We start from the raw sequence: 21,858 nt of genomic DNA, 5'->3' as shown, positions 1-21,858 counted from the left end.
ATCTTAAGTATTTCTCTAGAAAATTGAATATTTATTAATCTCTTGGTATTATTTAACACTAAAAAGTTTGACAGTGGCTGCAAACCTGATTAGCACACTGATGTATGTCACATCACACACATGTCACATCATAGCAAGATTTGGTTGATAAAATTAGTTTTTAGGGCCTTTAAATGTTGGTTTTAGGCCAAACATACTCATCATGATTTCCACACAATGACCACAGATGCTGGAGCCCAGCTGTTTCTGTGAGGATCCAGATTCATATTCTTAATGAACCAAAGCAATATTTAACTCAGTGACCACAAGTGTCTGAGTAGGAGGGGTCGTGACAGTACCCCTCCCCCAATGGACACCTCTTGGCGACCCACCAGGCTTGTCCCGATGATGACTGTGGGACACCTGAGTGAGGGCTGGGTCAAGGATGAGGTGACGGGAAATCCAACTTCTCTCCTCCAGGCCACATCCTTCCAAGCTGACAAAGTGTTGCAGACCACAGCAGGTCCAGGAGATGACAGACCACGTAGGTGGGGTGGTCATCTATAATGCAATGAGGCAGAGGAGAGGAGGAGGAGGAGGAGGAATACACTCTGTACTGAAGGCCGTCTTCCATTCATGTCCTTCTTGAATCTGAACCAAGTAATAAGCATTGTGGGGTCCATCTTGATGAACAAAGGCAGAGTTCATGAAAAGCGAAGGATATTTGTTCTTTACCATTATGTTGTTGAGTCATCTGTAATTGATGCAGTAGCAGAGGGTTTTGTCCTTTTTATCCACGTAGAGGAAGCCGGTACCAAGGGACGATGTTGACAGGCTGATGGTTCAAGGAGTCCCTGATGTACGTCTCCACAGCCTCTCGCTCGGGCTTGTAGAGGCAGCTGTATGGGAGAGGTGCACTGGGCAACAGGTCAATGGCACAACTGTATTGATGAGGAGGAGGGAGAAAGAGTCTTTACTGTCTCCTTAAAACCACTTGGAGGTCATGGTACTCAGATTGAACCATGGCCAGATCAGGGATCTCAGGACTGGAAGCCTGACTGGACACAGACTGAGGCAGGGCAGATTACAAACATTTGGCATGACAGGTGGGGTGCCAGCTAACAATTCTGGCGGAGACCCAGTCACTCTGGGGGTTATGCTCAATGAGCCACGGATGACCAAGAATGACTGGAACAGCCTCAGATGGAGGACACACATTGAAGAACACAGTTTGGAGAACACAGATTGAAGCAACTCCTCATTCCACCCATTCTCTGCACACAATGGATGAAAAGAGAAAAGTCTTTTGGATGCATCTTTACCTCATACAGGATGGTTAAGTACTTTTCGCATCTCAGAGATGAAGGCAGAGTACGACATGATAACCAGGATGTACTTCTCCCACCCCGCTGTCTCCCAATCCAGGGCGTTACCCCGGAGGAGACCCATGAGGAAAACAATTTTTGCTTTGGCTGTGGGGTAGGATGGTCTGCAAGGTCACACTGACAGCTGAAGAAACAACATTTTGAGTGTTAGGGTTGGGGTTAGTGCTTCCTTTGCAGAAAATCACTTCTGGCCCTCCATCTGCAGGTTGCGCCACAAAAAAGAGTGACTTGACATCATGTGCAAACACCCTATTGGGAATTCTTAGCATGCTAACATGCTAAAGTAAGATAGTTAGTATGGTAAACATTACACCTGCTAAACATAAGCATGTTAACATTGTCACTGTTGGCATGTTAGCATGCTGACAAGCACATTTAGCTAAGAACAACCTCACAGAGCTGTTAGCATTGCTGCAGACTTGTTTAAATCCATAAACCAATAAACCATCATTACAGATACTGTATGACACATGTTTACCATCTTCTAATCTACAAACACTCAGTATGCAACTTGCTTTTAGGGCTTTTCCATTCTTAGTCCTTTATTCTTCTTCTACAGCTCACATGTGCCTTTGCCTTTGCACACAGACAACAGAGAGCTGACTGTGTGTGTGTGTGTGTGTGTGTGTGTGTGTGTGTGTGTGTTAGTCAGAGAGACCTGGGGCATATGACCGGACAGTATCCGCAGCTGATCAGACAAGTCTGCTGCTGAATGTTTCATGGCTGAGATTCTAAAAGGGTAACATAGTGTAACTGTGCATCTGGGGATCTATAGCTGTGTGTGTGTGTGCATATGTGGGAGTGTACCAGAACGTGAGTGAGGCGTCAGGTTGTAGAAAAGTAAACCATAGCTCTGGTTTCTATACAAGGAGGAAGCTGATACTTCAGACAATAACACCACACACACACATACATACACACACAAACCAACAACAAGCATGACCTGTTACTGAAAACTACGCAAGACACTGTAATTAATTCTAACTGCACAGTACAGGGCTGACATTATACAATAAACAAACAGGTAATAATATGATAAAATGTGGAATGAACCTGCTCACAGTTAGAAATATCTGTAGTAGTTATATGATTCAATAAAGGAATAGTCTGACTGATGATGACTGCTGTCATACAGGGATCATTTTCAAAATTGTATCATACAATCAATTCATACATTTTTAAACTGTGCGTTTTCCTACTTTCCCACAAGAATTTCAATGCACCAACTGAACTGTGTAACCTCAAGATGATTAAATAACTTGTACTAGCACTGAGAATCATCTGAGGCTATGCAGCCCTTGAAAATAGTTCATTCATTCATTCATCTTCTTTACCCACACATCCCATTTCGGGGTTGCGGGGGGCTGGAGCCTATCCCAGCTAGCAATGGGCGAGAGGCAGGGTACACCCTGAACCGGTCGCCAGCCGATCACAGGGCTACATACACAGACAGACAACTCACACACTCACACTCACACCTACAGACAATTTAGAGACCAATTAACCTAAGCCGGAGTGCCCAGAGAGAACCCACGCATGCACGGGAAGAACATGCAAACTTCACACCCTGCCCGACCCAGGGTTTGAACCAGCAACCTTCTTGCACGCGCACTACCTGCTGCGCCACCGTGCCACCCTTGAAAATAGTTGTTAGTAGTTAAAAGAAAATGTTTAAAAAAATGCCTGCATCAGTGCTTGATCTCCATTAAAATACAAACTAATCATTTATTCCTTGACCCATGATTTAACTTAACTAACTTGAAGTTTTACTGAAAGCTACTGCCTTGTTCTTTAACTTTTTAGTTTGTCTTGTGATTTGTGTTGCAACACTTTTTCTTTTCTTTTCTTTCTTTTTTTTAAAAGTGTCAGCGGAGTGAAGGGGAAAAGCTTTTTCACTGCAACCGGCATTATGGTGTAGGACTGCCTCCATGTTAGTGACCCTCTTGTACCTGAGATTTATTACTTGGCTGCAACAACAAATAGCACTGCAGCACTGCCTCTAAGAAATGTTTATGTAATGTAAGCATGTGTCAGTAAATCTCCAATATGCAAAATTCAGATTGTTTCTGAACACAGGCTGGTTGACCATCAGAAGTAGCTTCTTGTCCTGGGGCACCCCGGTAGCTTGGAGGTTAAGACATTAACCACAAACTGCAACATCCCTGGCTTGAGTCCGGCTGAGGTCCTTTGTTGCATCTTTATGTTGATCGTGAGGTCCAGCTTAATGAAATTTTAGGAAATGACAGCTGTCATTTTGATGCAAATAAAGCTTGCCATTCCTGTTTTGCAGTTACATAATTTGCAAGCAAAACAAGTCACAACTGCCTTTAGCTCTGTTGAGACAGGCAGCCCAAAAAGTCAGTCTGTCTGGGGGAAGATGTCAGTTTATTATTGCTAATGCAACATCGCTCCACCTGTTTGTGTAAGCCTGATCAATGCAAGTCCAAAATTCAGTCTTCTCTTCTATCGTGAGTTTGTGGATTTAACAAACAGAGCGTCACCCTCTCATCATTTCAACTGCTTTAAACCGCTTGCAACCACGTTACACAAGCCAAGCTCAGCTTTCATACACAAACACTCACCTACACACCGAGCTCATCAGCTGATTGCTGTCCACCACTCTCATTAAAGAGGCTCAGTGCAGGTGCGCTCGTCTTCCTGTATGTCAGCTTCGGTCGACGTTCGTACGTCATTTGGAACATTTTCGTCATAAGGTTCAATTTTCAGTGTGGGCTGCAGTGCGTATGAATCAGAGAGGAGGTCACAGGTTGGGCTTTAAAATAGAGTCAGTGGAAAGTTTTCACTGATTACACGTCTCTCTGCGTGGGACAGACACTGAAAGAGGACTGCAGTTCAAACTAAAAATAAAAAGGCAAAATGCAAGTAAAGCTAGATATTCCCAACAATCAGTGTGGGCTTGTTTTTAAAGACCTATTTATACAAATAGCCAGGAATAAACAATGAATTCTGCTTTTTACTTGGACTTAATCTCTTAAATATACTCATTCCCAGTTTATTAGGACACCTAGCTAAAACTAATACAGTGTCCTGCGATAAACCTCCCTTCATGGAGGTTCTCATCTTTTTGGTATGTTTTGACTCAATTTTATGACAATTTTGGATGCTGTCTATCCAAAATATATTTTAGAGAGAGGTAATGTAGCCTAGACCTAAATGGGATGCACAAAACGAAAGACACACCTCTTATAATAATGCATTACAATAAACTGACTCTGGACACAGGCAGAGTTCATCTAAATAAAAATCATTTATTTTTCATTAATATTATTATTATTATCATCATCATCATTCTATCTAGAGAGAGTCCACCATGCCGCTTTCAGAACTGGAGTAGTGCTAAGACGTCTGTCTGTCTGTTGGGGTTCAGGATGGGGAGGGAGGAGGGGGACAGACAGACGGATGGATGAGGAGGTTGGGGGGGGGGACTGGGACTTACAGGCTCACACTCCTGTTCATTCTCCATGCTGATGCAAACAAAGGGGGGGGGGGGGGGGGTGACATAAAGGAGGGACGAAAGAGAGGAGAAGAGGGACTGAATTGTCTTTAAAAGTAGTTTGTCCTTGTTGACCTACATGAGACTGAGCTGGGAGGAAAAAGACGAGTTGGGGGACGATGGGGGAGCAGCTTCAAGCTCATTGGTCAGGCTGCTGGACAGGGAACCAGGACAAGCCAATCGCAGACTGATACAAAGGAGGAGGGTGTATGTATACATGTCTGCATATGTGTGTTTGTATAGAGGGTGTGCTTGCATTGGCGTGTGTGTGTGTGTGTGTGTGTGTGTGTGTGTGTGTGTGTGTATCTGTATGCACATATCTGTGAGTGTGTAACTGGTCAGAGTTACTTTGATCCATTGTCACTGTACACTTGTCAAAGTTACTGTCACAACCGGGTACAAAGTTGAGGTAACAAACATCCTTCTTCTTCTTCCACTTCTGCAGAAAGAAAGAGAACAAAAGAGAGGGTGAGGAGGAGGAGGAGGAGGAAAGAGGGGAAATTGTCACAGAAATCACGATTGTGAATCTTACATAAGTCTAAATACAAAAAATGACCGAACAAAGTGACCAACACGCAGCCTTTCAAGCTAAGCGTTACCTGTTTCATCGCGCTGTAGTGTTTCCACTGGAAACCAAGTTGTTGTCAGAATTTGACAGAGACTGCTCCTTTATTACTGGGTCTGCAGGAGGAGACAGAACTACATCTTAAGAATTCCTTACAAACTTCAGTTCGTGCGGCTTGAAAACCCAGAAAACCACTGAGGCTGTAAGTGTGAAGGAGAGCTGGAGCTGAACTACAGCAAACGTGTTTCTGACACTGACATGAGCACGACATGAGTGTGTGTGTGTTTCCTGCGTACGCTGTGTGTGCTGCTTACAGAAGTAGGGGTGCTCCATGGCCTCTGTGGCGGTCAGTCTCTGTTGGTGGTCGTAGCGTAGCAGCTTGTCCAGCAGGTCCAGAGCCTCAGGACTCACCAAGTGCTGGTTCTCTGTCTGCACAAACTGTTCCCAGCGCTTCCTGCTCTGCCTGCAGACACACACAGCACACACCACAGCTGAGGGGACGTCCACTGAACAGAGGCAGTACTGCCCTGAGCGATGTGAGGACACTGTCTTGGCTCCTGTGCACTGCTTTGTTTTGGTTATTTTGTCAATCTCCATGTAGTATGAGCATTTGGTGACCATTGAAAAAGGCAAAGGAGAAGAAACAGCGTTCAAAAGGTTTGTTAGACTTCAAGGATACACTCTGGGTTCTGGTGAAAAACACTCAACAAGAAAAGCTTTGCCACCAAATTTCCCCTCAGTGAACTTACATAAGAGGAGTCACAACAGGGGAAAATGTGAACTCATGTCTGGAACTACCTGTGATGCAGTTTCAATGCAGCACATTTCATAACAGCAGGCAGGACGTTTCAGAGCTTCATTTGTTTTGCTTTAATCTCAAATTCCACATCATTAGTCTTTATTTTATCAACAGCGGTGCTCAAGATTTCCCGGCTACTGGGTCAAACGAGACCATATGCAGCACTGTAAGTTTGAGAAATATCAAATTAGCACTTTCAGTCTGTTCCTCGAGCCGTTAGCGCAGCAGACGCTCGTCACGCTCGTCACTTTGCTGGCCCTCAGGATATTTTCAGCCTCTATCCTGATTTGACTTCTACTCTGCATTCAGCTCCAGAGCAGCAACAATATGTCACATTAAGTGGAGCGTGGTGGGAATCCCAGAGGCAAAGGCAGAGTGGACTTACTGTCCCAGCAGGTCTTTGAAGCGCGGGTCCAGCTCAATGTGGTATTTACGCAGGTAGCCGAACAGCTCGTCCGTCCCAAGGACCTTGGCAATTCGCACCAACTAGGAAACACAACAAGTATGAATCATCTTTGTCACATTATGGTGGACGCATGTATTCACTCACTCACCATTCACAAATAAAACTAAGGTCAGGAGGAGCATCAGTTATCAACCTGCATTTGTTCCTTTGAATTTCTCTGGTTCTGTTTGTGCTGACTGACAGCTGTTGACAGGCGAGAGTGAGGCTCTACAGATTACATCTGATGAAGGTCCAGGATACAAATGCAGGTTGTCTCCATTACAAGTTTGGGACTTCCTGTGTTTAACTGAGACACAGGACGCCCCAAACAGCCGTGTGTGAGCTTCTTTTGCTTTTCAGTATGTGAGCATGAAATCAGTAATTAATGACCTTTCGTCATCGGTCTCATTCAATATGCATGTGCTGCTGTCGTTCCTGGTGTGTGTCAGCTGCACACGTGTGTGTCACAGGTACCTGGTCATAGTTGTCTTGGCCATGGAAGAAGGGCTCTTTCTGAAAAATCATACTGGCCAGCATACAGCCCAAGCTCCACATGTCTAGACTGTAATCATACATCTGAAACACAAAATCATCAGCTGATGATGAGGACAGACATCAGGATTATCCACATGTGGTGTCAACACTTTCTCATGAGCGCACATGGTGTGTGTGCGTGTGTTCTTCTTGTGTGTAAATGTGAGAGAAAGAAAGTGAAAAATCTCTACAGGCTGTTTAAATGTGGGCTGGCTGTGGTGTGTGTGTGTGTGTGTGTGTGTGTGTGTGTGTGTGTGTGTGTGTTACCTGATAGTCCACCAAGAGTTCCGGGCCTTTGAAGTACCGTGACGCCACTCTGACGTTGTACTCCTGGGATGGATGGTAGAACTCTGCCAAACCCCAGTCTATAAGGCGTAGCTATGGAAACACACAATTTGTCCTCTTTCAGCTTCTCTGCACATTTCTGAAACAGTCCCAACTTCTTCAGAAGCAGGGTCGTATCAACACACACTGTTACAGGTGGTGTCATGTATCCTGTGAGGCAGATTGATGGGTTCGTTCACGTCTATGTTCGCCTGCTGCCCCCTACTGGCCACTGCAGACGTGTGTGAATTTAACACAGTGTTGGGCAGCAGATAGTCGTGCGTTCATACAGCTACAGTTCAAGTGGTAACACTGATGAAAACACACAGTATTTTCTTATTTTTTGTATTTTTCTGCACTCCAAATCCCAGAAACCCCAGCAGGGCCAAGCACCAACTGATGCTATAGCCACTGGCTGGGACCGGGGCGTGAGCAGCTGTAAGTATAAGGTCAAAGTTCTGTGACTATCAGTCAAGTCAACCGAACAGTGCTTGTGTTCTATGTTTAGTCTATATAAAGCTCTGTTAACTTCATGTTATTAGCTAGCATTAGCTCTGTTAGTCTGTTTCCACTGTAGGTTGATATTTTCGGGGCTGCGGCTGAAAATAAATCATGGTCACAGTGGTTAACTTGGCTGTAAGTCTGTGGCGGTCTGTACTGACTTAGCCAAAATGTAGCATGTGGTATTGCAAGCGAAAGCAGTATCTGCAGCATGCCGAAAATACCACGACGTCTTACTTATTCAGCAAAAATCTCCAGTGTGTACGGGACCAGTCTATCTCGCCTACTGTTACCCACAATGCAAAGTGCTGGAACAAAAAGAAGACTGCAACAGTAAGTGTTTGGAAAGCAGCAACATGGGGCGCTGAGGGGCACCTTGCTCGCTCACAGGCCCACGTTTGGTTCTGTCCCCCTGTCCGGTCTGTCTCTAAGCTGTTCTATCAAAAGGTAAAGGCGCAAAAAAGCTCCAGAAATAATGAAACAAAAGACGGCTGTTTATCCACATTATCAAATCCAAATTTGATAAATTTGCTGTTTGACCACAAATGAGACAAGAATTAGGTGGGACTGGGCACCAGTACCAGAGCTGGGTGAGCAGGAACCCCAGCCTGAGAGAGTGGCCTAAGGCCGTGTGACACCAGGGAATACAGCACCGAGGAGACTCACAGCTAAAGCTTAGAGCTTCTCTTCTTTAGAGCGTGGGGGACTGCTGCACAGGAGTGGTGGTCTGCCATCCACCGTGCTATCGTTTACTTCCACCTTGCAAAAATTAGTTAAGTCTGGCCTAGCATACTAAATTGAATCAACAGTTTCAGACTGCATACAACTACGGCAAGCAGCATGCAGTACACACTGTGTTCATGTAGTATGTAACTATCTTTGACACAGTGAAAGAAAAAATTACAGCCTGTAGCAACAGCCATTAGCCACGGCCATAACAAGGCATGTCAACTAGCGCTGTGCTAACAGCCGGTGGCTGTAGCTGCAGTCCCAGCCTGGCCTTCCTCGTCTCTCGATGGACAGACTTTGTGTACGCTTTACTTTGTTCTGCCATCACTGCTCCAGCTCATTCATCACCAGATGACGTTCCTTTGTCAGACGTTCAGAACAGTCACAACAAATGCTTTCGTGAACTGGGTGAGTGTTGCAGCACTCACCAACAGAGAGCAACAGAAAACACATTCCTTAAGATGGAAAATACATCAAGATCAGACTGAACTCCTGACACACTGCAGGGCCACCATGTGTATGTGAGCCAATGCTAATGCATTAGCGACCAACAAAGACCTAATTCTCTTTCCAAATGGAGAATCTAAAAAAATGAGGAGGACGGAAGCCAGAGAGAGAGAGAGAGAGAGAGAGAGAGAGAGAGGCTGAAATAGCAGGGGAGAGATAACATTCAGAGTGTGTGTGGGTGTGTGAAGAAAAAAAAAAAGAACTATATAGGGCACCACCTACCTTTCTCAACTGGTGGTCGATCATCACATTGTGGGGTTTAACGTCACGGTGCATGATTCCCATACTGTGACAGTAGTCCAGAGCCTGGCGCACACACACACACACACACACACACACAGAGCAGAGAAATGTGTGTCTACAGTTCAAATTTAAAAAAAAAAACATCAACCACATGTCATGTGACGAGTCTCACCTTCAGTAGTTCATACATATAGAAACGGATATCATAATCTGTCAACTTCTGGTACAGCTCCTGCAGGGAGAGACACACTCACATCAGCATCTGGATCTTATAATGATGCAACATGAGACATGATTTTAGTGGGAACTGTCATTTTTCATTTCCTTTCCACACAAACAAATCCTAAAAATGAAGATGTGAGCTTTGTTGGGTTCTGTGCCAAACAAGCATCTTCCCTCACGGCTAGAGAATCTGATTTGTAGGCTGCAGCATCTCTGTAGCACCACAGAGCTTCATTCATAACGTTATGACACATTTCACCTTTATCAAAAAAAAAAAAGTGCAGCTCCTGCAGTTTGGCCATAGTGCGGATTTGATAACATTTCCATGGACTGATCAGCCCTACCCAGAAGCATGCAGAGGAGAGGTGCTCACTGTACCTTGAAGTCTGTGTTATTGATGCATTCAAAGACGAGTGCTGGAGTTCTGGACTGCACAGAGACAGGGGGGGGGGGGGGGGGGGGGTCAGAGGGTTGAAATCAGTGAGACAAGAACAATCAGGAACAACAATGAAAGCAGATCAGGATGTTGCTCATTACTGATTCAGCCTCCCGATTAACCACAGACTTCCATCGCACCCGATAGACAGACGAGCAGCTCGTAGCTGCTTGATTTCAATTAAACTGACAGTGGATATAATAACACATTTCTAAGCTCTGTAGTTTACAGGGAACTACAAACAAATTCTCCAGAGCATTGATCAAATTTCCCTCCTTTACTTGATTGGACTGCAGCTCTGTAAATGAAGATATTCCAGAAATGTGTGGACCAGTGGCATCCCTGAGCTCAGAAACTGAGAAGAACAGAAAAGCTGAATTTACAAACGCTTCTTTGCTCCACATGGCAACAGGTTTCACCCCCAGCAATAAAAAAAAGCAAGAATCACATGGAGCTGATCATCAACACTCACTGCCCAAAAGCAATTATATCATTTCAACACCTGTAATCACTCCTGAGATCCCTGATTGCCTTCAACCCGTCATTACACTGCTGGCAGGTGCTTACTTGTGTTTTAAATATCCACATGTGAAACAGATGTGAGGCAGCTGTTTGATCACATGCTGCAAGAAGGCTTTAATGGGACTGATAAGAGAGGAACAAAAACAGGATCAGTCACAGACATTAAGTCAACAACTCGCCAGTTGTTCTCATGTGAACTCGAAAAGCGATCTGCCGGAATAAAATAAAGGACACTTCGGTGTGAATGACATTGCAGAGAAATGTTTAAATGCATGAACAGATATTGTGAATTTTAGAATTAGGGACACACATACACACAGTCTTACAGTACTGGCACCAATATTGCCTTAATTGTGGTCAGACTGATGCATCCCTCACTGTAATGTCCTTGCAGGAGTCATTAAAGCCAACACAGAGTTTCACTTATGTCCATCCTTCTGTCTCACAACAGTTTCAGTCCAACTCTCTCCATTCACTCCCTCACTCTGACAGGACAGACGTGCCGTTAGCGGGCCTACCACTGGGTCTTTGACTGTGTCCACCAGTCGGATGATGTTGGTCCCTCCTCTCAGGTTCTCCAGGATCTTGATCTCTCGCTTGATCTTCTTCTTCTTGACCGGCTAATTCCACAGGAAGACCGGGCGAGACAGACAAAGGCAGAGATTCAGATGAGAGGTATAAGGAAACGTGGTGTTGAGGCATATTTCTGCCTCTGATCTTGAACCTGCTGCTGCTGCATTCTTCACTATGAGCCTGCCAATCTTTGCTCAAAGTGCTGGAGGGACCTTGATGTTTACACTGAAACGACTGTCAGATGACTTGTCACTCTATCCTTTGTTAAATCACAGAGGTAATCCTCATCTGTCACCTGCATCACCATGACGCCAGCTCCAAACATTACCCATCTTACTCTCTGTTAGAGGGTTGTTTAGAGGACTGCTGTCCTCTCAGTGGACACAAAGCTTTAATGTGACTTTTAAATGACAAGTGAATGAATAACCAGGCTGAAGCTAAACACCTTGCAGCCGGCAACAGTAGCAGGTGCACCAGTCTGCTTGGCTTCACACCCAACGAGCAAGGCAACAGCCATCCAGCCAATCAATCACACTCCTGTGAGCAGCCCTGCGTTAGGCTGCGGCGAGCAGCGCCTGCTTCATTAACATAGACACTGACATGAAGATGTGAAGAAATGTGGAAATATGGAAACAAATAACTGTAGATTTGTAGAATATGTTTATTTATTTCCTCTCAATTACGGGCATTAATTTAGTTAAGTGTGTATTCATGTCAGCCTTCTTTATTTTATTTCACAAATGTAATAGTAAAGAAGTCCTTTTCAGTCCTCCATAGTTCACAGCACAGTTAAACACAGTAAGTCCACCAGCTGTCCTCACTACATCACCTGAAGGACATTCAGTTCAATAAATCACATGGTAACAGGAACTATAACTGAGAAGCAGGAGCTCAGGAATGACTGACAATATAGGTAGAAAAATGAGTAGCAGACTGTCAAAATAAGCTGCCAATTCAATTTATGTCAATCATCCACAGGTTAATCCACTGAATGTCTAAACATCACCTAAAAATCTACCTAACAGTCCAACAGGACCACAGGGGGGCGGCTCCAAACCACACACTCAGCCACAACACTCAGCCTTCAGCGCGAGGAGATCCCGCCGCTCACCTTCAGGATCTTGACCACCACCTTCTCATTGTTGGTGATGTTGATTGCCTCGAACACTTCGCTGTACTTCCCTCTGCCCAGCTTGCGAACCAGCTGGTAGTCCTCCTGGTTGCTATAGGGACAGACAGAGAGACAGAGCAGCGCTTGTGTGACTATGTGAGAAAGAAAGGAAAATATCTTCAGCATCAGCTTGCAAATAAGTCGGTGAGTAATTGAGTGTTCTTGCCACTGACGTGAAGCTCTGCCTTCCTGGGTCTGATCTCAAAGTGGCTGTTATTGGACAGGGTGAGCATGGGGACAGAGGTGGAGGTGAGGAAGGTGTCAGACGGCGCAGAGCAGCAGGGTGGTGGGCTGGGAGACTGTACTACCATGGTGTCATCACATCCTCACAGCTCCATGTATAATAATAGACACCCATCTGCCACACTTTCACCAGCACACAGCACATGCACACACAGACCCGCGATCCGCTGTGGTCAGACATCACACGCATGCAATTACAGCAACCTGCAGTAAACAGAAATGTCCTCACTTCCAGTTGGGTACGTGGGCCTCGTAGTCCCAGTACTCCCGGCTCTTCAGCGTGTTGACATCTGCGTACACACGGGACTTGCTACCGGCCACCGGACCCGGCATGACGAGACCCGAGGCTCGGGTGCTGCGGGGCGTGTGGCGGAGATCTACTGGAGAGGGGACCCCGGGCAGACTGGAGTGGAGCTGTAGGGGTGGACCGGTAACTGGATTTGCGGTCTGTGTGGGTGTGAAATGAAAAAGGCCAACCAGCTAGCTTCCCTCTGCAGTCAAACTGAGAGAAACGGGAGAACAGCTGGGGGAGAACCGAAGATGTCCGCTGAGGTTCGCCGCAGTGTGCGCGCCGAGCAGCGCTCCTGGGTCGGATTGTCAGAAGCAGCAGAGCCGGTGTCGGTGGGGCTCAGAGGGGGGGCTGATCAGAGGTGACAGTGCAGCTGAGGTGACACACAGGGACGGGGAGGCATCGGGGTGTTGAGGTAGAGAGGAAACGGACCCCTAAAAGGCCACAGAGGCGGAGAGAGGGTCGGTGATCTAAAATATTACGGGTTAAACTCTGAAGCTAACGTTACTCTTTTTGCGGGCCCTAATTTCGAAACGTTCGGGGAGGAAACGGGTGGGCTTCCTGCGCTAGCCGATGGACGGTCGGGGAGGGGGGAGGGGGGGTTGCCCTCGGTGGCTCAGTGTTAGCTATCAATCAACTGTTGATGTGACGGATCGGTAGCGGGGGTCGACCGGAGGGAGAGGGGGTGGAGCAGCAGAGAGAGATCGATGTTGTTAGCTAACGTTAGCCAGCGATGCTACTTCAGCGCGGAGATGTCGCACCGACGGGGAGCGCTCGGCGCCGTGCACCACCATCGGCGGAGCCCGCGTCATGTGCGACCGGCTGTGCGGGGAAGCAGCGCCTCAGTGGCCCGGTACCAGACGCCGACGGAGGGGTCCGGGATTCGGAAGTTTCTTCTGCAGCCACAGACCTCCCCGGTCGAGAGCGCAGGGAAGGGAAACGGATTGCGATTGAAGAGGAGCGAGAGAGCCGCCCGGATGTGAAAGCAGCTGGCTGCCGGGGTGAAGTTGAGGAACGTGATGTTCGACTGAGCAGCCGGGATACAGCGCCCTCTAGTGAGGAGGATGTGCTAGAGGGCAACAGTTGGTCAAACACACTATTTTATCCGTTTTTGTGCGAGATGAATATGAATATCATGTCATATTTAGAAACTAGAAATAAAACGTGAACGCCTGGGATGTAAAAATGTTTTGAAAAATTGAAACTAAGCTTTGAAAGCTTGCATAATGTTTTGATAAGTTGAAAATTAAAATCTCTGCAAACATCTGTGTTATATATGAGTCTTCCTTCACAGCTGCAGCACTCCTTTTACACTGTTTCTCCAACACATTTGCAGAGTTTCAGATCTGTCACTGTTGTCCTGATGTATTCGTTTGTAAATGGTGGTCTGAAACTGTTGGGGGGGGGGGGGGATAGGAATTCTTTAGTTATGGTCAAATTGGGTTTTGTGAGGTCACAGTGATCTTTAACCAACACAATCTAATCAGTTCATCCTTGAGTCAAAGTGCATGTGTTGCCAAAATTGAAGAAATTCCCTCCAGGCATTCCTGAGATATCATGGTCATGAGACTGGCACGGGTGGACAGACGGACCAACATGAAAACATGCTGCCTCTGGACACAGCTATCATGGCGTTGAGTGTCAAGAACTCTGCACAATCACAAGAACTATGTTCTTCAGGTGATGTCCTTCTTCAATAAGGGCTTGACTCGTGTAAGTTTAATGAAAAAGATTTTATTTGTTAGTGCTGTGTGTAATTGAATGCTACATACATACAGATAATCTTAGCATGAATGTACATGTACTGTACGTTGCCACAAAGTTTTTTTCTTTTCTTTTTTTTTCCAACATCATTCACATAAACTACAGTACAATTTGAAAAAGCTAAAGGAGGGAACAGCGCTGTGAGGAGGAGGGGGAGGGAGGGGGGAGCACCAGTTCCCAGGGACAGAACACAGGAACTAACACAGCAAGCATGCAGAGAGCAAGAGACACCAGGGTCTGACGGGTTTCTGAACTGGAACTGAAAAGGAAGGAGGATGGTGGGTGAACTGGTGCCTAAACTGACTTTTTTCCATTCAAGCCATCAGCAAAAAATGCAGAAGGATGTATTTGATTCATTTGTGCTTATATGGGAGATTTTCTGCTCCTTTCCTTGACTGCTTGTTGGATATGGGAAGGTTTTCTAACCCAAACCTAATCAAGACGTGACAAGTGCAGCTCTCCCTTTCACTGCAGGACTCCCCGACACATTCACAGACTGACTGATTGATTGCTGACGTGTTATTGTTGTAGTTATTAAATTTTCACACCACCACCCTACAGAACTCTTTGTGTAGAGATAGTTTCTTGTGTGATAAAGCTGTTTTACAAAATGCAGCACGACTTATCCCAAACCTACCCCAAGGCCCTGGTCTCTCCCTCCAGGAATATAGATATTCATATCTATTTAAAGAGCATTCATAAAAAATAGTATAAACAAATGTGAAAACATAAAAAACATACAGTACTTCTTCACTTTAAGTCCAAGTTGGTCTCAAAGTATTATAATGCCAGATCCATAAAATAAAAAAAAAACATGATGGTGGATGGAACCAACCATCTGACCTCGCATGATGATGATGATGATGATGATGAAGGACAGAGACAGAAAGCAGAGGGAAGAGGAGGAGGAGGAAGGAGAGAGAGGCACCATGGCCTCATTTTAAGGCTAAAACAAAAAGAAAAGAACTGCAAGCCAGAATTTAAAAAAATGTCACTTCCGTCCCCTTGGCCTCCTCCGTTTGTATTCAATACTTTTCAATACTGCACTCAAACCATGAATGAAGACTAAAAGGGGGGGGGGAGGCGAGAGAGGGGACAGCTCTCCGGACGAACAGAAAAAGGAACAATGGCTATCAAGGCTGACATGTAAACCATCTTGTGTTCCAGGTTTCTTAAGCGCGACGAGAATCTCATAGCATTCAAAGAAGAGGGAGGAGGTGTCATTCACTCTGGTATAAACTCACTCTGACACACACGTCAACCTGAACGCAACAAGTAGCAGGAAAACCAGTATTAATGTTTCTTCCGAAGGTGGAAAATAGTTAAAACAAAGTGCAGGTTCATCCTGCAAAAACAGCTCAGACAGACCAGTAAGGTTAGTAAATTAAAAAAGGCGCAGGTCTGTTGAAACATCTCTAATACAATACTCTACAGTCTGAATTTCCCTGTTTGACAGAATACCGTTTCCACTCACACACTCACTCACACTCTCTCTCTCTCTCTCTCACACACACACACACACACACACACACACGGTGCTCTTTGAGGTTCCCTACGACAGACCGATACAATCACTACATGGACTACAAAAAATAAACAACAAAAGAGCATTTGTCAAAACATTTCACATGGCAAAAAGTAGCAAGAATACAAAAACAGTTCTTACATATTGTTTTTAAGAAAGACAAGTTTCCAACTCATCTGCTGCAGTACACTCACACATCCACTGTATGTACAGGCTGAGAGAGACGTGTTAATGTTCAAACGTGAACACTTTCAGGGCACGTGAATCTAACAGCACTGACCTCTGCGGGAATATCACAAGTACATTAGTGTGAAATATATATTTCTGTATATACGTCTATGCTGAAGGGTGAGATTGGTATCAATCGTCAGGCTTTTTATTGGTTATCTTAAACTTGTCGGTTAGTCCACACACCTTTGGGATCGGGTGCTGTCTCATCCTGGTGTTTTGGTAACAGGTGTAGCCATTAAAACCATGGCCCACACACACACTCACAGACATTTTAGCATCGGAATTATTTCACTTTAGGATAATAAATCCCGAAACTGCCCCCACACCCTTTCCCTTCACATGTGTTGAGGAGCTTACCGGCTATTTCATAAATAATAAGTGTAAAAATACTTAAACCCAGAGCGATATGGAAGCAGGGAGTTGGGTTGGGACCAAAGGAGTCGATATACTGTTTCTGTATTACTGTGGGGGGGGTTAAAACCAAAAGCTTTGGAAGTCATTCCTCACCTGACCGAAGACAAATGCAAGTTAGTGAGACTTTTCAGTCTTTTGACACTAAACTGCAACTGAGCTGAGGCAGGAAGAGGAGGACGCAAAAGAAAGCAGAGGTGAAGGAGGGAGAGTGTGAAGAGCAGGGAAGAGAAGTCATCAGAGAAACAGAGGCGCAAAGAATAAACAAGGGAATGATCCTCCTCTAGTGGACACCAGCAGTCACAACATTTTCTGGCCTGGTCGGTTTAGATGGAGACTCGCAACCTTACACAAAACTTACTGGCAAACTATTTCTAAAACATAAAAACAAACAATGGTTGTCTCTTCTAAGGAAATTAGGAGGGATCCAAATGCTTGCTCGATCAACCTGTATTATGGCACATGTTTCTGTGTGCAGCTCTTCACTGCTATCAGCTGTCTTGAGCGTGGAGATGAGAAAACGGGGGGAGGACAGGTATAAGAAAAAAGAAGTGGAACAAAAAGGAAGTGCAGGAAGAGAAAAAAAAGCCCTCTCAGGATTTCATGGAATGACTGATGGTCTACGGGCAGTTTAGTAAAGCAACAAAAACCTTCTGCATCACTGGTGGGAATGAACGTATTAATAATAGCCTGGACTGTCCTGCAGATGTGGTGATAGTTAGGCTTATAAAAAGCCTACAAAGGATAGACAAGAGGACAGGAGTTTAGGGGACTGTCTGTTGAAAAGTCTCAAAGGATTTATATGCACTGGGGTACAGGGTAACCCCCTCCATCGGCTGTGTGCTGCACCGTGTGATCCTGCAAAGAGCCCAAGTCACTGAAGCGCTCGCCGCACCAAACACACTTGAACTGGCCCTCTCTGGAGTGCGTGCTCTGGTGTTTGGTCAGGTGCTCGCGCTGTTTGAAGCCCTTGTTGCAGTGGCCACATTTGTACGGTTTCTCCCCCGTGTGCACGCGCCGGTGTCGGTTCAGGTCCGATGAGTATTTGAAACGTTTCTCACAGTCTGGGCACTTCAGTGGCTTTTCCCGCGATGGGTCGCAGCGGTGCTGGACAAATTCCGAAGAGGACAGGAAGCGGCGGTCACAGAGCGAGCACTTGAGGGGCTTCTCTTGGCAGTGAGAGTTTTGATGACGCTGTAACGTGGAACTCTTCTTGTAGCCCTTGCCGCAAACGTCACACTTGTACGGCTTGTCCGGCGAACTGTTGGACGTCTCGCCACACTTGTGTCTGAGCAGCTCTCCTGACTGGCTGAACTCCTTCTGGCATGAGGCGCACTTGAACAGGTTGTCCATGCCGTGGACGTGCTGGTGGTAGAGGAGGTGAGAGGGCTGCATGAAGCCCTTGTCGCACAGATTGCATTTGAATGGCCGGTCAGTAGGGTCTTTGTGTGTGCGTCTGTGGCGCACCAACGCATATTGCTGCTTGAAGCTCATCTGACACTCGTCACAGTGGAAGGGGCGCTCCTCTGAGTGTGTGCGCTCATGTTGGCGAAGGTCAGACGGACGCTTGAAACCCTTACCACATGTGGCACAGCGAAACGGCCGGGAACCCTGCGGGTGGCAGGGGTGGTGGAGGAGCTCTGACGACTCCTTGAAGTGCAGCTCGCACAAGTTGCATTTGAACAGGTGCTCGCCAGAGTGCACGTACATGTGGCGCACAAGGTGGGAGCGGTGTTTGAAACTCTTTTCACAAACAGCACACTTGAATGGGCGTTCACTGCTGTGTGTCCGCTGGTGGTGCTGCAGGTGTGACGACTGGCTGAAGGCCTTGTCACATGTATCACATTTGAAGGGCTTCTCCCCTGTGTGCACCCTCTCATGCCGCGTGAGTTCTGACAAGTGTTTGAAGCCCTTCTGGCAAACAGAGCATTTGTACGGCCGGTCTCGGGCCGAGGGAAAGGGTAGAATGGATGAGCTGCTGCTGGCTGATGCTCCATCACTGCTGGGCTGCTGGGGGTTACTTGAGTTTGGTGTAACGTTGCCAGAAGAACCAGGACGGTAGGTCTTCTCACATATTGAGCACTTCATTGGGTTGGAGCTGTTATGGGATGTGTGGTGCTGGGCTAAAGAGGTGAGTAGAGAGAAGCCCATCTTACACACCCCACACACAAACGGCTTCTGCTCCACCTGAACACACTGGTGTTCTAGCAAGTCTGTTGCCTGGTGAAAAATCTTCATGCACTGGGTGCACTGGAATGACCTGTCCTGACTCACCATGCACTGGTGTTCATGTGGGTTGGCCAGGTGGGAAATATCATGTCCACAGGCCCCACACTTGTGTCCTCCCTCTGTCCCTACCTGTAGGGAGGTCTGCTGGGCCTGAGCGGGGTGCTGCTGCTGCTGACTGTGCTGCCCGCCTCCATGCTGCTGAGTCCCGCCGTGTTGTTGGCTGTGCTGGCTGTGCTGTCCATGCTGTGTCTGTTGCTGCTGCTGCTGCTGTTGTAAAGACGTAGCATCTGGCTGCAGTACAATGCCATAAACAGCACAGCCCAACGTGTTCTCAGCTCCTGGAGGGATGGTGTGGACAACTTGAGGTGGCGCAACTGCATGCTGCTGCCAGGCCTCTGTCATGCGGGCTCGGGTGTAGGGATTCAGTTTGGCAGCTGGTGTGGCCCAACTGCAGCAGAAAAAGGAGATAGGCACACATTTAAATAATGAATTAAAGGCTTCAGAGTGTGTTAAGAAAACAGAACAAGAAACTTACTCCATTTCAGCGAGTGGCACTGAAGAACCGACAAGGGTGCTTGGTGAAGGGGCTGTGACGTAGGATTTAATGACAGGATCAGCGTTGAGAGCAGCTGTGTGGAAAGATGGAAGAAAATCCCGTACTTTCACTTCATCGCTGGCCTTCAAGTGGTATCTGCATGAAAAAGAGACACAAAGGGAGTCAAAATATCAATGGGAAGAGAACAGCTCCTCAATAACATCAGTATCTTTGGGCTGAAGTAATGAACTCCAGTCCACTCCAACAGACTGTACACCCTGGCTGAAAAAGATCAGCTCCATCAGCCAGTTATGATCCATTAAAATTATGGATTAGTAATACTGTAAGAGTCTTCCAACAGAATCCACAGCCATTAACAAACATTGCATCTAGGGATGCCCAGATCGATCGGTCGCCTATCCTTATAGGCCGATACATAATGCGGGGAGGGGGACTACTCAGCTTCTTGACGTGTTTTATTAAGTTTCTTGGTACTCTGTGGGTACTCAGTTTTGCTCACACCCCACTACAACTGAACTCTCACTCCTGCAGTGAGCAGCGTCCTGTCCTCCACACTGCACACATCAACACACTGACTGCCTGCAAGAGGAGGAGGAGGAGAGGGATCACGCGGTGTGTTTCAGCGGTCCTTCCAGACTTACTTTAGGATACTTGTTGCATTGCTCCTTGAGAGTTCTCTGTCGTGCTGCTGGAGCACACAGGAACAACGCTCTGCCACTCTTTTTCTCCACGTAATACTTTGCAGTTGACATAATCCGGTTGCAACTACTGCTGCTAAGACAGATGTTTGGCTGACTGTCGCTGCATAATATTCTCAACAGGATGAACCTGTTCATACAGTCCATCCAACATTTGATGGGTTTGCTCAGTTGCAGTTGGAAACGTGTATGGTCCATGGTTAAACCATAGCTGAACCACGTGTGTGCATGCATGGCTCATCACAGCTTCGCTCTGCTCCTTAAACAAAAACCATTACGCATTACAAGATTGACTTTTTGCAGTTCTTCACTTCATACTGTACAATCACGCTGCATTTATAATCTCGGTTACTTTGCTTCCACCTGCTGGAGATCCCAACACATTATAAACCAGCCAAACTGACCTGTAACACTGATAAACCAGCTGCTGCAACAAAACAAAGACACTGTCGGTATCGGCGGACAGGGCTCACAAACGATCAATGATCGGTATCAGCGGCAAAACAAAAACGTGATCGGGACATCCCCGTCTGCTATATCCAGTATCCCCACTGTTTACAACAGCTGGGGGCCAAACGACGCACTCAGCCAGTCGAACAAAAAATCAGGGCAGATTGTTCATACCTGCTCACTGAACAACTGAGACAGAACAGAACACGTAGGTGACAGTTGAAGTGATCAAAATGTGTTTACATTAGTCACATTTCCTGTTCAAGAGACAGAGAGCCATCATATACGAGACGGGAAGAATGTGAACATTGTAATAGTGGTCTGTACTGTACGCTGACACAGCTAAAAGCGGCCAAATGCAATGAAATGTAAATATAACCAACTTGAAAATGGGCAACATCCGTGAACGCAGAAACACACAGCAGACGAGCACTCATCGATATACAAAGTAGGACACAAACAATTAACGCTAAGTCGTATATTGAAGTTAATTATAATGGTTATGTAGTCCCACCCATGTCTATGCAGAAATCCAAATGCTCAACGATTCGCGGTCAAAAAAAAAAAGGTGGAAGGCAGCGTCTGCGCATCATAACGTTTTTCGTCTCCATGCAAAGATCACTGTAATCAGGACGGGTTAGCTAGCTAGCGTAGCCACTTGCTAACATAGCCACAGAGGCGCAGGGAAGAGCTAACGTTAGCAGGCTAGCGACGGGAAAATAATAGCCTTGTAGCAACCGCTGCAGCGACACGTTTGTTAGTGAGTGGTGCATGTAAATAGTGATGAGAAATTCCGCTTTTACGTACCTGCAGTGTCCATTCAAGCCTACCGAGTATCCCAGAGTAAAATACCAGTGTGTAGTAGGTTAGTTACTCCCCCAAATAACGCTGGGTCCCTTCACATCCGCAAACGGTGCTCGGATGCTCTCTTGTTCGGGTGCTGTGGCTCCATGGGCCGAAAAAAATGGGATTTGTGGCTCATTAAAATGGGTGAAAATACTCCTCAAAGCACC

The 21,858-nt window shown here is 46.3% G+C and overlaps 2 protein-coding genes across 2 annotated transcripts; both read right to left on the bottom strand.

Moving 5' to 3' along the window:
* Window positions 1-4,613: 4,613 nt before the first annotated feature.
* Window positions 4,614-13,956, bottom strand: csnk2a2b (casein kinase 2, alpha prime polypeptide b). The gene is made up of 12 exons (XM_076733767.1): window positions 12,922-13,956; window positions 12,390-12,501; window positions 11,224-11,325; window positions 10,126-10,176; window positions 9,698-9,757; window positions 9,505-9,588; window positions 7,489-7,599; window positions 7,162-7,263; window positions 6,628-6,728; window positions 5,758-5,906; window positions 5,478-5,559; window positions 4,614-5,317 (listed from the first exon to the last, which is right to left on the bottom strand). Exons 1-11 carry the CDS (start codon window positions 13,023-13,025, stop codon window positions 5,483-5,485), a joined length of 1,053 nt encoding a protein of 350 aa, XP_076589882.1. The 5' UTR covers window positions 13,026-13,956; the 3' UTR covers window positions 4,614-5,317; window positions 5,478-5,482.
* Window positions 13,957-14,702: 746 nt separating this feature from the next.
* Window positions 14,703-21,783, bottom strand: znf319b (zinc finger protein 319b). The gene is made up of 3 exons (XM_076732652.1): window positions 21,653-21,783; window positions 19,677-19,832; window positions 14,703-19,589 (listed from the first exon to the last, which is right to left on the bottom strand). The coding sequence occupies exons 2-3, from the start codon at window positions 19,679-19,681 to the stop codon at window positions 17,711-17,713; spliced, it is 1,884 nt and encodes a 627-aa protein (XP_076588767.1). The 5' UTR covers window positions 19,682-19,832; window positions 21,653-21,783; the 3' UTR covers window positions 14,703-17,710.
* Window positions 21,784-21,858: the final 75 nt, after the last annotated feature.

Source organism: Chaetodon auriga, chromosome 6 (genome assembly GCF_051107435.1).
Source record: "Chaetodon auriga isolate fChaAug3 chromosome 6, fChaAug3.hap1, whole genome shotgun sequence".
Classification (NCBI taxonomy): Eukaryota; Metazoa; Chordata; class Actinopteri; order Chaetodontiformes; family Chaetodontidae; genus Chaetodon; species Chaetodon auriga.
Note: the sequence above shows the minus strand (reverse complement) of the source record. Positions and strands in the feature narration are given on the sequence as shown.